Source organism: Scyliorhinus torazame, chromosome 7 (assembly GCF_047496885.1).
Source record: "Scyliorhinus torazame isolate Kashiwa2021f chromosome 7, sScyTor2.1, whole genome shotgun sequence".
NCBI classification, from domain to species: domain Eukaryota; kingdom Metazoa; phylum Chordata; class Chondrichthyes; order Carcharhiniformes; family Scyliorhinidae; genus Scyliorhinus; species Scyliorhinus torazame.
The window spans coordinates 189,610,779-189,623,781 of record NC_092713.1 but is presented as its reverse complement, the minus strand read 5'-3'; the positions used below and the strand labels follow the sequence as shown (position 1 = coordinate 189,623,781).

Below are 13,003 nucleotides of genomic sequence, written 5' to 3'. Positions count from 1 at the left end.
CACTGACGCCTATTGTTGGTGAAAATTTGATATCTTGGGTGTCCTTTGAGATTGTAGAAAAGTTCAACTCTGTCCTCGATTGAATGGTATGATGACACTCAAATATCTAACACCCGTGGAACTTGAGCCCAGTGACTTTAAGGAAGAAGGACAAAGAAAAAATAGAATAGGTTAGCATGCACAGTTTGCAAAGACTGATTTTTAAATTGATAAACTTCCCTAAATGAACTTGAAGAAAATAAAATTATCCGTTTAAATACGCATTTTTAGTGAGAAACTGACTTTGCCAGTGAATATATTTGGGAAGATTTCAATCTGCCTGCTGCTGAATGGAATTGATATTGATGGGGGATGAATTGACCCTAGCTCAGTTTAAAGCTGCATTATACTTGATAATGTTTTTGATTTTTCTTGGTTTTGCTTTTAATATGTACATATATTCTTACTGAATTGGGTTTAGGCATGTGTGCCTATAATGTTTTGTAATGCATACTTTCTGTACATTATCTGAGCGATTCAGTTGTTAATTCCTGAGGATGTACCTATGTCAATTCTTGCAGGTTTACAAGTACAGTCTACTCCACTTACCTGTAAGTGCATACCTCAGTTAAGTGTCTTTTTATGTTCCTTTTTAGCAAGCCAAAATTTCATAGGAAAGCTGTGATGTTAATGTTTGTAATATTCACAGAAAATGTTACTTAAATGTGTCCCCCCGACAGATGCACATGATGTAGATAAATGGCCCAATTTTCACTGCTGTTACTCTGTTCAGTATAGTTCAGGCAATGCAAATATCTTGATGCGTTCCCACATTGTAACTGTATGACATGCTAATCATTAAAAAAACATGATGTACACAAGTTTATATGTGTTCCTTTTAAATGTATACCCAGGATAAATGTGTACATGTTCTGGGAACACACTGCACTACTGAAGCCCCTAGTGTGACTTTCCATTTCAGACAATGGAAGACTAAGTTAATGGGCACAATATTTCCTTCTGCAATGTTGTACTGTATTTTTTCAACTGGTGATCCAAATGAGGAATTGGACATGTTTTTACTATAATGCAGCTTTAAAATCGTAACAGCTGACGCCTATCTTTTCTCCAACACGCTTGCTTATCCATTCTTACAGGTGTAGCAATGATGCAAATAGTCAGCTGCCCGTATGTAAAGACAGTCACTACCGCCAAGAACGGTAATATTTTATCTTGGTCCTTTCTGTCTTATTCGTGGCATGATATTTGAATGTTATGATTTTATTTTAGCTGTCCAACTAAATACCTATTCACCAAACCTCTGGCTTTATTTTAAGATAGCATTATGCAAATATTCCATCAAAAACAATAGTCACTTTGGGGCATTTGTTGGAACATGGATAAAGCCATGCTCTGCCAGTACCCACTATTGCTGGGGGTGTGGGGGGAAAGGGCATGGAATTCATGTGTAGATTCCCAAATGCTGTTGGTTGTATTGTATTTGTGGTTCATTTGTTTGCACTTATGTAAAGCCTTCCTTCATCCACTTAGCTGTGCCATCTGTGATGCCCAGTGCTTGTGTGTACAAAACCCATTTCCTCATGCATAGTAGTCCGTTTGCATGCATGCCTTTAAATGCTACCCATAACCTGGCTCAGTAATTTTGTTCTGCAATTTCTTCTGAATGTTTTGTTTGCTTTGCTATGTTTATTAATGTAGCTTAAACAACACAAGATCATTCCAAATTGAAAGAAAAAAAAGTCCTACATGATTGTGGTTAAATGAGGTGGGAATATTTCCAACTTTCCTTTGTCAAACTGGGCAACGGTTTTGGTGTCAGAAGTTGGAGGTGTCTCACCTGAACTTCTGGATATCAGGGTTCCACCACTTTGTCCGGCATTTTATACCTCTGGTGAACAAGAACTCTGTTGCACCAATGCCTCTGGTTTCTATAATCGTTCAGAGTGAGCAAAAATCTCCAACCGAATGATTCCAGAATTCTTCAACTTCTCTTATCCTTAGAGCCCATTTATTTCCAAGAACGTGTTACGATTGAGGAGCAGGTTTCTGTAATGCACAACAGTTTTCTCAGCACAGCATTGGGGAAACTGATCTATTCTGTTTAGCATTTCGGCACTTGATGACTTTGAAAGTCTATAAAAGTCAAAGTTCCTAATAATCCTGAAGGTGTAATGATGGATTGTAATGATCCTGTACATGAGCGTAAAAAAAAGGATAACTCCAGTATAATGAGTAGCAGCCTGCGTGCAGGAACACAGACCAGAGAAGATTTGGTTTATCTGCTAAATACAGGCCATGTAACCTTTTTCAGAAGCTGTTGGGGTAATTTATGTTCCGTGTTCTATGCAAGGAGAAAATAAGTTTCAAGTCTTAAGCTTTAGCATATGACTAGTGATCGACATGATGCCTTCAGTTTAATTGTAGAAAGCTTGGGGACCATCAGACAAATGAAACAGAAGGTGAGAACTCATTATCTTTCACTAGGATTGAGAATTGATCTTTGGTTTCCCCAACGAGATGCAGTTGAATTTGAGATACTGTCCTATCTGGCTTTCCAATTATTCCAAAATAATGGTTTCCTACTGAGTGTGTAATGTTCACTTATCTTTTGTGGCCTAAGCAACTTTTGAATTGAATTCAGGGAATGAATGTGCTGCCAACTGTGTAGTGTTAGTTTATTTTGAAAATCCACATGTATGAAAATGATAATTTGGAGGAAAGTGAAAATTACAAATGACACACAATAAAATACAATTAACTTCTGTCAGAAAATTAAATGCTATAAATCAAACACTTGTTCCGTTGCAACTCAAAGCATCACACACTACCTTCAAATTCTGATGCACCGCCTGCTTTTCTCTGTTAATGATCAAAAGCTAACACTAAAACCACAAATTAGAATGAAGGCAGAGGTCTCATTTTAATAACTGATAGCCTTTCTATATGTAAGGCTTTAACTACATTCATTTAGAATCTGCCTTTCGAGATCAAATTGTATTTTTGGTACGTTGACTTTTTTTTTGCGGGAATTGGGATGGCAAGATGAAACGTGGAGTAAAATGACAGGTCAGAATGTCTACCTAGGAAGTAAAGTAGTTGAACGTTGTTCAAAAAACTCTTTATTTTGTGTAGTTTTAACATTTTAGCAAGCATCGTGGTGCAGACCCATACACCTAGGACTTCAAGCTAGAGGGATGAAGTTAGTTTGAAATTGTTTTTGAATAATGTTCGTCCGCTTTCAAGCTACATAGCAAAAATCTGATCTATCATTTCACTCCACATGTTTCATCTTGCCAGCCGTGGGACGAACCTTAACGCAATTGTTCACACTGTTTGTGCAGCGTTGAATGTAAAATGTGATTAGACTGAAAAAAAGCAAACGCTAACAATGGAGATTGCAGGAAGGGCATCTAAACCATTATTTCCATCTGAAAGAACTTTTACCACAGTAATTTTCTTCTCCCTGAAGGGATCTTATTTGGAATTTAGTTGATTTTGCAGCAGTAATGTAACAAGGAACGACTTCTTAGTAATGACTAAATTCCATTAAAACCAGGAAAGATAACAAGTATCCTGACACCACTCACTAGTCAAATAAGAAATTGATTTGAACACATTCGTGAGCAGAGGGAAAGCTGTGGGGAGAAAAGGAGATCACTTTTTTGGAAGCTTGGAAATCTAGGTTTGCTGCCTGTGTAGTTTTTCTTCTGGGATGGGTAATGAAACTGAAATTTTGATCATTAACAAATGAGATCAGATACTCTGTTTTTCTCCTCCTCATTTTGCTCTGATTAAAAGATGTAGCATTGTGGTATAGCTTGAACATGCTATGTTCTCCTTTTCAGGTATGTTGCCCGGAATAGCCCCACCTATGGTGCCGATGTTACCTCCACAGGTTACAATGGCTTCTTCCATCACTCTTCCTGGAGGTATCCCAGGCTCTGAATGGACAGAATATAAAACTGGCGATGGAAAAACCTATTATTATAACAACCGGACCTTAGAATCTACTTGGGAGAAACCACACGAGCTTAAAGAAAAAGGTAACTGGTCACAAATTTCCAAAAATAAGGCTATTGGCCCGAAGTCGGTCCCTTTCTCTCTCTCTCTCTCTCCCCCCTCCCACCTCTCCAAATCTCCTCTTCTGAAGATGTTCAGTTCCTTCTAAAATAGAGTTCTGTTGCTACTGTGTCACCACTGGCATCTGAATCAAATGGACATAATTTGTGAAAGAGGCTTGTTGTCGAGCCTTAGCAGGCTATTCAAAAATTGGTGGCGCTATGGCTCACCTAACAAGGGCCACAGGTAGCAGTGATGATCAGTAATGCTGAATGATTTATTTATTTCTAACTAAAGGCGCTGAGATCGATTATTGCACCATCAGTTGCAACCTGTGAGGACGGCTGTTTTTTCTGCCTGAATGATACACTGTGTAGTACTTATATTTACTGGGCCATTGCATGGGGAGGGTGTGTGTTGGGTCCTCAAGGGGAAAGGATAATTGGGGTATCCACTATGTTGAGGAAAATGACAACTTTTCATCCCAAAGTTAACACAGTCCAGTAAGATTGCTCATTCCTGAAGCAGTCCATGCCCATAATAAGCAGGACCTGGATAATGTTCAGGCTTCGGCTGACAAGGAATGATCCTGCCAAACAAGCGTCAGGAATAATCGTCCAATAATCAACTAGAGAGAATCACACAAACACCCTATGACATTTTCTGGCAATACCATCGCTGAATAATAATCTTTATTAGTGTCACAAGTAGGCTTACATTAACACTGCAATGAAGTTACTGTGAAAATCCCCTAGTTGCCACATTCCGGCACCTGTTCGGGTACACTGAGGGAGAATTCAGAATGTCCAATTCACGTAATAAGCACATCTTGCGGGACTTGTGGGAGGAAACTGGAGATGCCGGAGGAAACCCCCACAGACACTGGGAGAGCGTACAGACTCCGCACAGGCAGTAATCCAAACGGGAATCGAACCTGGGCCCCAAGCACTGTGAAGCAACAGTGTTAACCACGCCCACTGAATTCCCCACTATTAACATCCAGTGGGGGGGTTAACCATCGACCAGAAACTGAAGTATACCAGCTACATAAATACTGTGGCTACAAGAGCAGTTATCGCTGGGAAATCTGCAGAAAGTAATGCGCCCCCAGATTCCCCAAAGCCTGTTGATAATTGACATGGCACAAGTCAGGAGTGTGATGGAATATGCTCCACTTTCCTGGATGAGGGGAGCTCCAACCGCATCCAAGAAGCTTGACATCATCCAGGAGAAAACTGCCCGCATGGTTGGCATCCCATCCGCTACTTCAACCCCGACGCACAGTGGCAACAATGTACCAACTATAAGCACTACCAAGGTTCCTTGGGCAGCAGCTTCCAAACCCATGATGGCTACCATCTAAAAGGGCAAGGAACACAGGCGGGGGATGGGGAATGGGAATGGGGCGGTAGGGAGAGCTGCGCCACGAGGGGCGGGATGGTTCTAGAGAGCGCGGGGTTTCTTTTTTCTTTTCCCCGCGTCAGAAAGATGATGGCGGGAAGATAGGCGCAAGGAGGATGGGGGTTCCTCACACTGGGGGGGTCAAGGAGAGAGCGGGAGAAGCCGGGGTCAGTTGAAGTCAGCTGACTTTCGGAAGCAATATGGGGAGAGTAACCATGCTAGATGGGGATCTAGCGGGGGTTGGGGGACAACTGGGCTGCTGCTGCGGAGATCGAAAGGGAGCTGGTAAGAGAAAAGGTGGCCGGGGCGGGAATGCGCCGCCTGGGGGATGGGTGGGTGCGCGGAACCGGGACGTGGGACTGGCCCAGAGAGGGTGATGGCTAGTCGACAGGGGAGGGGGGCGGGCAGCCCCCCAGTCCGGCTGATCACGTGGAACGTGAGAGGCCTAAATGGGCCGATTAAGAGGGCCCGAGTGTTTGCGCACTTAAAAGGACTGAAGGCAGACGTGGCCTTGCTTCAAGAGACGCACCTGAAGGTGGCGGACCTGGTTAGGTTAAGGAAAGGATGGGTGGGACAGGTGTTCCACTCGGGACTGGATGCAAAGAATATAGGGGTGGCCATATTGGTGGGGAAACGGGTGTCGTTCGAGGCTAGGAACATTGTAGCGGACAGCGGGGGCAGATATGTGATGGTGAGTGGCAGACTGCAGGGAATGGAGGTCGTGCTGGTTAATGTATATGCCCCGAACTGGGATGATGCGGGATTTATGAAGCGGATGCTGGGACGTATCCCGGACCTGGAGGTAGGAAACCTGGTAATGGGGGGGGGGGGGCGGGGGGGGAGACTTCAACACCGTGCTGGACCCAGGGTTAGATAGATCTAGATCTAGGACCGGACGAAGGCCGGCAGCGGCCACGGTGCTTAGGGTGTTTATGGACCAGATGGGGGGAGTGGATCCGTGGAGATTTGCTATGCCGCTGGCCCAAGAGTTCTCTTTTTTCTCCCATGTCCATAAGGTATACTCCCGGATAGATTTCTTTGTTTTGGGAAGGTCACTGATTTCAAGGGTGGAAAGAACTGAGTACTCGGCCATAGCTATTTCAGACCATGCCCCACACTGGGTGGATCTGGAACTAGGAGAGGAGAGGGAGCAGCGTCCACTCTGGCGACTGGATGTGGGATTATTGGCGGATGAGGGAGTCTGCGGAAGAGTGTGGGGATGTATCGAAAGGTACCTGGAGGCCAACGATGATGGGGAGGTCCGAGTGGGGGTAGTATGGGAAGTGCTGAAGACGGTGGTCAGGGGAGAGTTGATCTCCATCAGGGCTCACAAGGGGAAAACAGAGGCCAAAGAAAGGGAAAGATTACTGGGGGAGATTCTGAGGGTGGTAAAAAAAATATGCGGAGGCCCCGGATGAAGGACTATACAAGGCGAGGCGATGACTCCAGACGGAGTTCGACCTGCTGACCACAGGGAGGGCAGAGGCACAGTGGAGGAAGGCACAGGGGATGAGATATGAATATGGGGAAAAGGCGAGTCGCCTGTTGGCCCACCAGCTTCGAAAGAGGACAGCGGCGAGGGAAATAGGGGGAGTTAGGGATGAAATGGGAGCCACGGTGCGGAGAGCAGGGAAGATAAATGAGGTGTTTAAGACCTTTTATGAGAGGTTATATAGGTCCCAACCCCCGGAGTGAAAAGAGGGGATGCAGCAGTTTCTGGACCAACTAAGGTTCCCGAAGGTGGAGGAGCAGGAGGTGGAAGGCCTGGGGGCGCCGATTGGGGTGGACGAGGTGACCAAAGGACTGGGGAACATGCAGGCAGGGAAGGCCCAGGGACCTGATGGGTTCCCGGTGAAATTTTATAGAAAATATGTGGACTTGCTGGCCCCGCTGCTGGTAAGAACCTTTAACGAGGCCAGAGAAGGGAGGACCCTACCCCCGACAATGTCGGAGGCGACGATATCACTAATCTTGAAGCGAGATAAAGACCCGCTGCAATGCGGGTCTTATAGGCCTATCTCACTCCTAAATGTGGACGCCAAGTTGCTGGCAAAGGTGCTGGCAACAAGGATAGAGGATTGTGTCCCGGGGATGGTGCACGAAGATCAGACAGGGTTTGTAAAGGGGAGACAATTGAATGTCAACGTGCGACGGCTATTGGGGGTGATAATGATGCCCCCAGCAGAGGGGGAGGCAGAGATAGTGGTGGCAATGGATGCAGAGAAGGCATTTGATAGGGTAGAGTGGGAGTATCTATGGGAGGTGCTGAGGAGGTTCGGGGAGGGGTTTGTCAGCTGGGTTAAACTCCTCTATGGGGCCCCAATGACAAGTGTAGTCACAAATCGGCAAAGGTCGGAGTATTTTCGACTACATAGGGGAACAAGACCGGGATGCCCGCTGTCCCCATTCCTGTTCGCGTTGGCAATTGAACCACTGGCCATAGCGCTGAGAGACTCCAGGAAATGGAGAGGGGTGGTTAGAGGGGGAGAGGAACACCGAGTGTCACTCTACGCGGATGACCTACTGCTGTATGTGGCGAATCCAGTGGGGGGGATGACAGAGGTCATGCAGATATTGAGGGAGTTTGGAGATTTCTCGGGATATAGGCTTAACATGGGAAAGAGTGAGCTTTTCGTGATACACCCTGGGGACCAGAGTAGAGGGATAGATGGCCTGCCGCTAAGGAGAGTGGAAAGAAACTTCCGATACCTGGGGATTCAGATAGCCAGGAGCTGGGAACCCTACACAGACTCAATCTGACTCGGCTGGTGGAACAAATGGAAGAGGATTTCAAAAGGTGGGATATGCAGCCGCTGTCACTGGCGGGCAGGGTGCAGGCGATTAAGATGATGGTCCTCCCAAGGTTCCTATTTGTGTTCCAATGTTTCCCCATATTGATCACTAAGGCCTTTTTCAAAAAAATAGATAGGAGCATCATGAGCTTCGTGTGGGCAGGGAAGGCCCCGAGGGTAAGGAGGGGGTTCCTACAACGTAGCAGAGACAGAGGGGGACTGGCGTTGCCGAATTTGTGGCCTTTGCGTCCCTAGTAGCCCGGTGTCGGATTTTACTCCTGTGGAAGGAAGCGAAACCCCCGGCATGGAGGCCTGGATAAACGATATGGCGGGGTTCATAAAACTGGAGCGGATGAAGTTTGCGCTGAAAGGATCGGCTCAAGGGTTCACCAGGCGGTGGCAACCATTCCTCGACTACCTAGCGGAACGTTAGTGGGAAAATAGATAGCCAGCAGCAGCCGCCCGGGGGGGGGGTAAATTGTTTGTGTTCTAGATGGGGTGAGGGGCCGGGGAGAGCATTATTTCGTGTTATTTGGTTAGTTTACTATATTAGTTAAACAATGTTATATATCAGTTATCACGTTACCGTATTTGTTGATTTGTAAGGGGGGAAAATTGTGTTTGAAAACTTTAATATATATATATTTTTTTTTAATTAAAAAAAAATAAATAAAAGGGCAAGGACAGCAGACACATGGGAACACCACCATCTGGAAGTTTCCTTCTAAGCCACACACAATCCTGACATGAAACTGTATCGCCGTTTCGTTACTGTTGCTGAGTCAAAATCCCAGAACTCATTAACAGCATTGTAGGTGTACCTACCTCATATGGACTGCGGCAGTTCATCACGGCTGCTCGCCACCACCACCCCGAGGGCAATTAGGGATGTGCAATAAATGCTGGCCTAGCCAGTGATGCCCACACGCATAAATGAATATTTTTAAAAAGACTTTACGCTGAGTCTACAGTGCCCAGTTGAAAGGTGAGGTACTGTTCCTTGAGCTTGAGTGGAAAACTGCAAGAGACCCAGGATGGGGATCAACGTGAGGGGCAAAGAGAATTAAAATGAGGTGACTAAAAGGTTGGGGTCATGTTTGCAGACTGAACAGAGATGTTTCACAAAGTGATCATGTGATCAATGTGTATTATCACTCCTGTGGTGCAGTAGCATTTCCTCAGTTTTGTCAAATGCAATAGTTGGGTTCTAGTCTGGGATTGTAACCAACATTGAGGTTCTTGTCTGGATCCCTAACAATCACTCCATATCTATTAGGCCTCCCCAGTGTAGAACAGGCTGCATTATAGGCAGTGAAAACAATCAGTAAATTGAAAGATGTGTATGTAAAGCATTGTTGCATCCGGAACGAGTGTTTGGGACCGTAAGACGGTGAGGACAGAAGAGGTTCAAGGGGAAAGCTTGCATGGAAAGGTGGGCGCTGGAGTGATGGAGGCGTGCACTAGAGGAAATGGCCCCTTCAGATCGCTGAGAAAATGGGATGGAAATACGCTGTTGCTGGTGGCCTAATTTTGGAAGTGGCACGCAGAGGTTCGGAGACTGGTGGGGTGGAAGGTTAGCATAATGAACCTCAAAATGATTCTGGGAAGGAGGGGAAGTTGTGAGGTGAAGGAAATGAGGGCAGACACTGGTGAGGGCCCTGTCAATCCTGGTGAGGTTTTGTTGGGACGTGTTACAGAGCTTCTAGTCATCTGTCATTTTACTTCTCCATCTCGCTCTCACACTGACTGACTTTTCCTCAACATCGTACAGTGTTCCAATAAAGTTCAACGTAAGCTTGAGGAATAGCATCTTTTTCAATTGGACAATTTACAGCCTTCCGAATTCAACAGTATAAACCATAAACTATGCCCCATTTTATTTCCTTTGTCTTTGCAAAATCTGGTTTCGCCCTCCTCTTTCCCTTGGTTTTGCTTTTGGATGACAGTTGATCATGCTGTGATTCACACTTTCTCTAGACATATCTTTTGTTTCCTGATTTGTTCCATTACCGCTCCCTTTGCCCTTGTAGTACCAACCCTTTTCTGATTTAATTTATCCTGTCTTCCGTTGTATAACAGAGCTTCCCTTTTGTTATTCTTCCCGCCCTGTCCACACCCACTTGCTTAAAATCTATTACATTTCTAATTTTTCCCAGTTCTGATGAAAGTTCATTAACTTGAAACATTAGCTCTGTTTCTCTCTCCACAGATGGAGCTTGAACTGCTCAGTACTTCAAGCATTTTCTGTCTTTATTGCTGTTATACTAGATAGGTGGTGAAGGATACAACTGGAGACCATTTACTGTACACTTAGAAGACATAGATTATGATCATGCACCTCCAAACCCAGCAACTGAAGTTTCGGTTTGCCCCGAATTAGAGGAGATTGGGTGACCCACCACAGTTAAAGTGTACCAACTGAATACAGAAAAAAAGACAATTAACAGCCACTGCTTCAGTTTTCGCTATTATGTTCTGTTGGTGGACAGACCACTTGCTTAGCTAACCTGGAAGAGGCCAGTATCACTTTTTTTAAATACCACTGGCTTGTATAGATATTCCCAGGATGTCTGGCAATGTCCACAACTGGAGACATGCAGGAGTGAATCTTTTTTGAGAGCAATTCTGCTTGTAATGGGAACTGGGCAAAACTTGGAATCAGTGTCAAGTCCAGGTAGATTTAAAATGCAGATAGCCATCTGATATAACGGAACTTTTCCCACATCAGTGATTTTGTGTTGCAGGCATTGTATGAAAGGCAGTAATTCAAAATATCCTCTCACCGTTGACCAAATGCAGAAAAACAATTGAAATAGGCGAGATTGTTTTTGAACATGATTTTTAAAAATCTTTCATGGGTCATGCTGGCTAGGCCGCATTTTTACTGCCCACCTTTAACCTTAACTGCAGTCCATGTGGTGTAAGTACACACAGACTGCCCCAGAATGAAGGCCCCATGATGGTGAAGGAACAGTGGTATAGTTTGCCTCTGTTTCACTTGCTTAAAACCTATTACATTTCGTGGTTCTGATGAAATGTGGTTCACTTGAAAATTTGACCCTGTTTCTCTCTCCACAAATTCTGCTAGGCCTGCTGCCTATTTCCAAAATTTTCTGTTTTTATTTCCGATTTCCAGCACCTGTAGTATTTTGCTCTCATATTATAGCAAAGTGCCCACTTTTGTTTGTTGCCAGTGTTGTCTTGCCTCAGTTCAGCAACAGCCCCACTGGTTCATATCATGGTATTATAATGTAGTTACAATTTGAGATTGTCTCCATTAAGTTGGTGTAGATGCGCAGTCAGTACCATTTTAAGATGTTTTTGAATAACTAACGATTGCCCAATCTGTTTTTTAAATTCAATACAGTAGCTCTTGCAAGCTACTCCACCAACTCAATGTCCGTTTGAGGTTAGGGGGAGAAAAACATTTCTTGTATGTTTTTGGTCTTGGTACCTTTCAAGATCAATTAGTACACAAGTAGACACAGGATGTAATTAACATTGTAACTATTCCTTATTGCTGTGGCAGTGAAACTGATCAGATCCCACAATTCCACAATTCATTGGCTTGCAAAGTACAGCAAACCTGACCAAACATACAATACATTTCTGATTGAACTTTTGAAATCGCTAGGTGATTTCAGTGCTCATCAAGATATTAGTACTAAGGAATGGTGCACTCTGTTTCAGTTGCTCAGTATCTGCAAATGGAACTTCCCGGTCCAGGACTGTGGAGTTGGAAGCAAAGTGAAGCTCCCTCTGTCCAACAATATGCCTCCGTCCTCAGCTCGAGAAAAATTGCAGATGTAATTTTCCATTGTGACTTACCAAAATGGTGAAAACTTTCATTTCATCAGTCAGAACTGGATTTGAACTCTGGTTCGTGAGGGAAAAAAGTATCCCTTAAACTAATGCTATTGACGCACTCTTGTGTTCTTATTTTACTCCTCTTCTCTCAAAGACTACGATTTGTGACATAGTTGGTGTCATGGGTGTTATTTCCATCTAATTCTTGCTATGTGGCTACAACTTCAACCTTGTTGAATCTCCCGTTGACATTATGCTCCTCAAAAAAACACTTTATCAAAATTCCAGTTTTTTACAAGAAGGATAAACATTTATTATGCTACATGTGGGCAGCACGGTAGCACAATGGTTAGCACAGTTGCTTCACAGCTCCAGGGTCCCGGATTCGATTCCCGGCTTGTGTCACTGTCTGTGCGGAGTCTGCACGTTCTCCTCGTGTGTGCGTAGGTTTCCTCCGGGTGCTCCGGTTTCCTCCCACAGTCCAAAGATGTGCAGGTTAGGTGGATTGGCCATGCTAAATTGCCCTTAGTGTCCAAAAAGGTGGGGTGTGGTTATTGGGTTACGGGGATAGGGTGGAGGTGTGGGCTTGGGTCGGGTGCTCTTTCCAAGGGCTGGTGCAGACCCGATGGGCCGAATGGCCTCCTGTACTGTAAATTCTATGATGTGGTGTTGATTGGACCCTCTAGTGCTTCACAAAGCTGCCCCACAAAGCAGTGATGTGGATACAATTTGCAACTAACAGAACCTTGCCTGAGGCAAAGGTGCATACAGTAAATTATGAATCATATAGAAAGACCATCATCCTATCGCACTTGTGCTAGTTCTTTGAAAGAAACTTTAGTTTGCTCCAAACCCATGCAAATTTTTTCCACTTCAAGTGCATATCCAATTCCCCATTCAAAGATGCTGTTGAATCTGTTCCCACCACTGTTTCAGAACATAAT

General features: G+C 44.6%; 1 protein-coding gene across 7 annotated transcripts in view; it reads left to right on the top strand.

Moving 5' to 3' along the window:
- Window positions 1–13,003, top strand: part of tcerg1b (transcription elongation regulator 1b (CA150)) — a 171,781-nt gene that overhangs the window by 105,893 nt on the left and 52,885 nt on the right. For 3 of the 7 annotated variants that reach the window (XM_072511892.1, XM_072511898.1, XM_072511891.1), the window contains exons 6-8: window positions 561–590; window positions 1,137–1,199; window positions 3,846–4,043. In XM_072511892.1, coding sequence (XP_072367993.1) covers window positions 561–590; window positions 1,137–1,199; window positions 3,846–4,043 — 291 coding nt within the window. The remainder of the gene's footprint in view (window positions 1–560; window positions 591–1,136; window positions 1,200–3,845; window positions 4,044–13,003) is intronic. The other 4 variants (XM_072511894.1, XM_072511893.1, XM_072511896.1 and 1 more) reach the window with 2 other exon arrangements.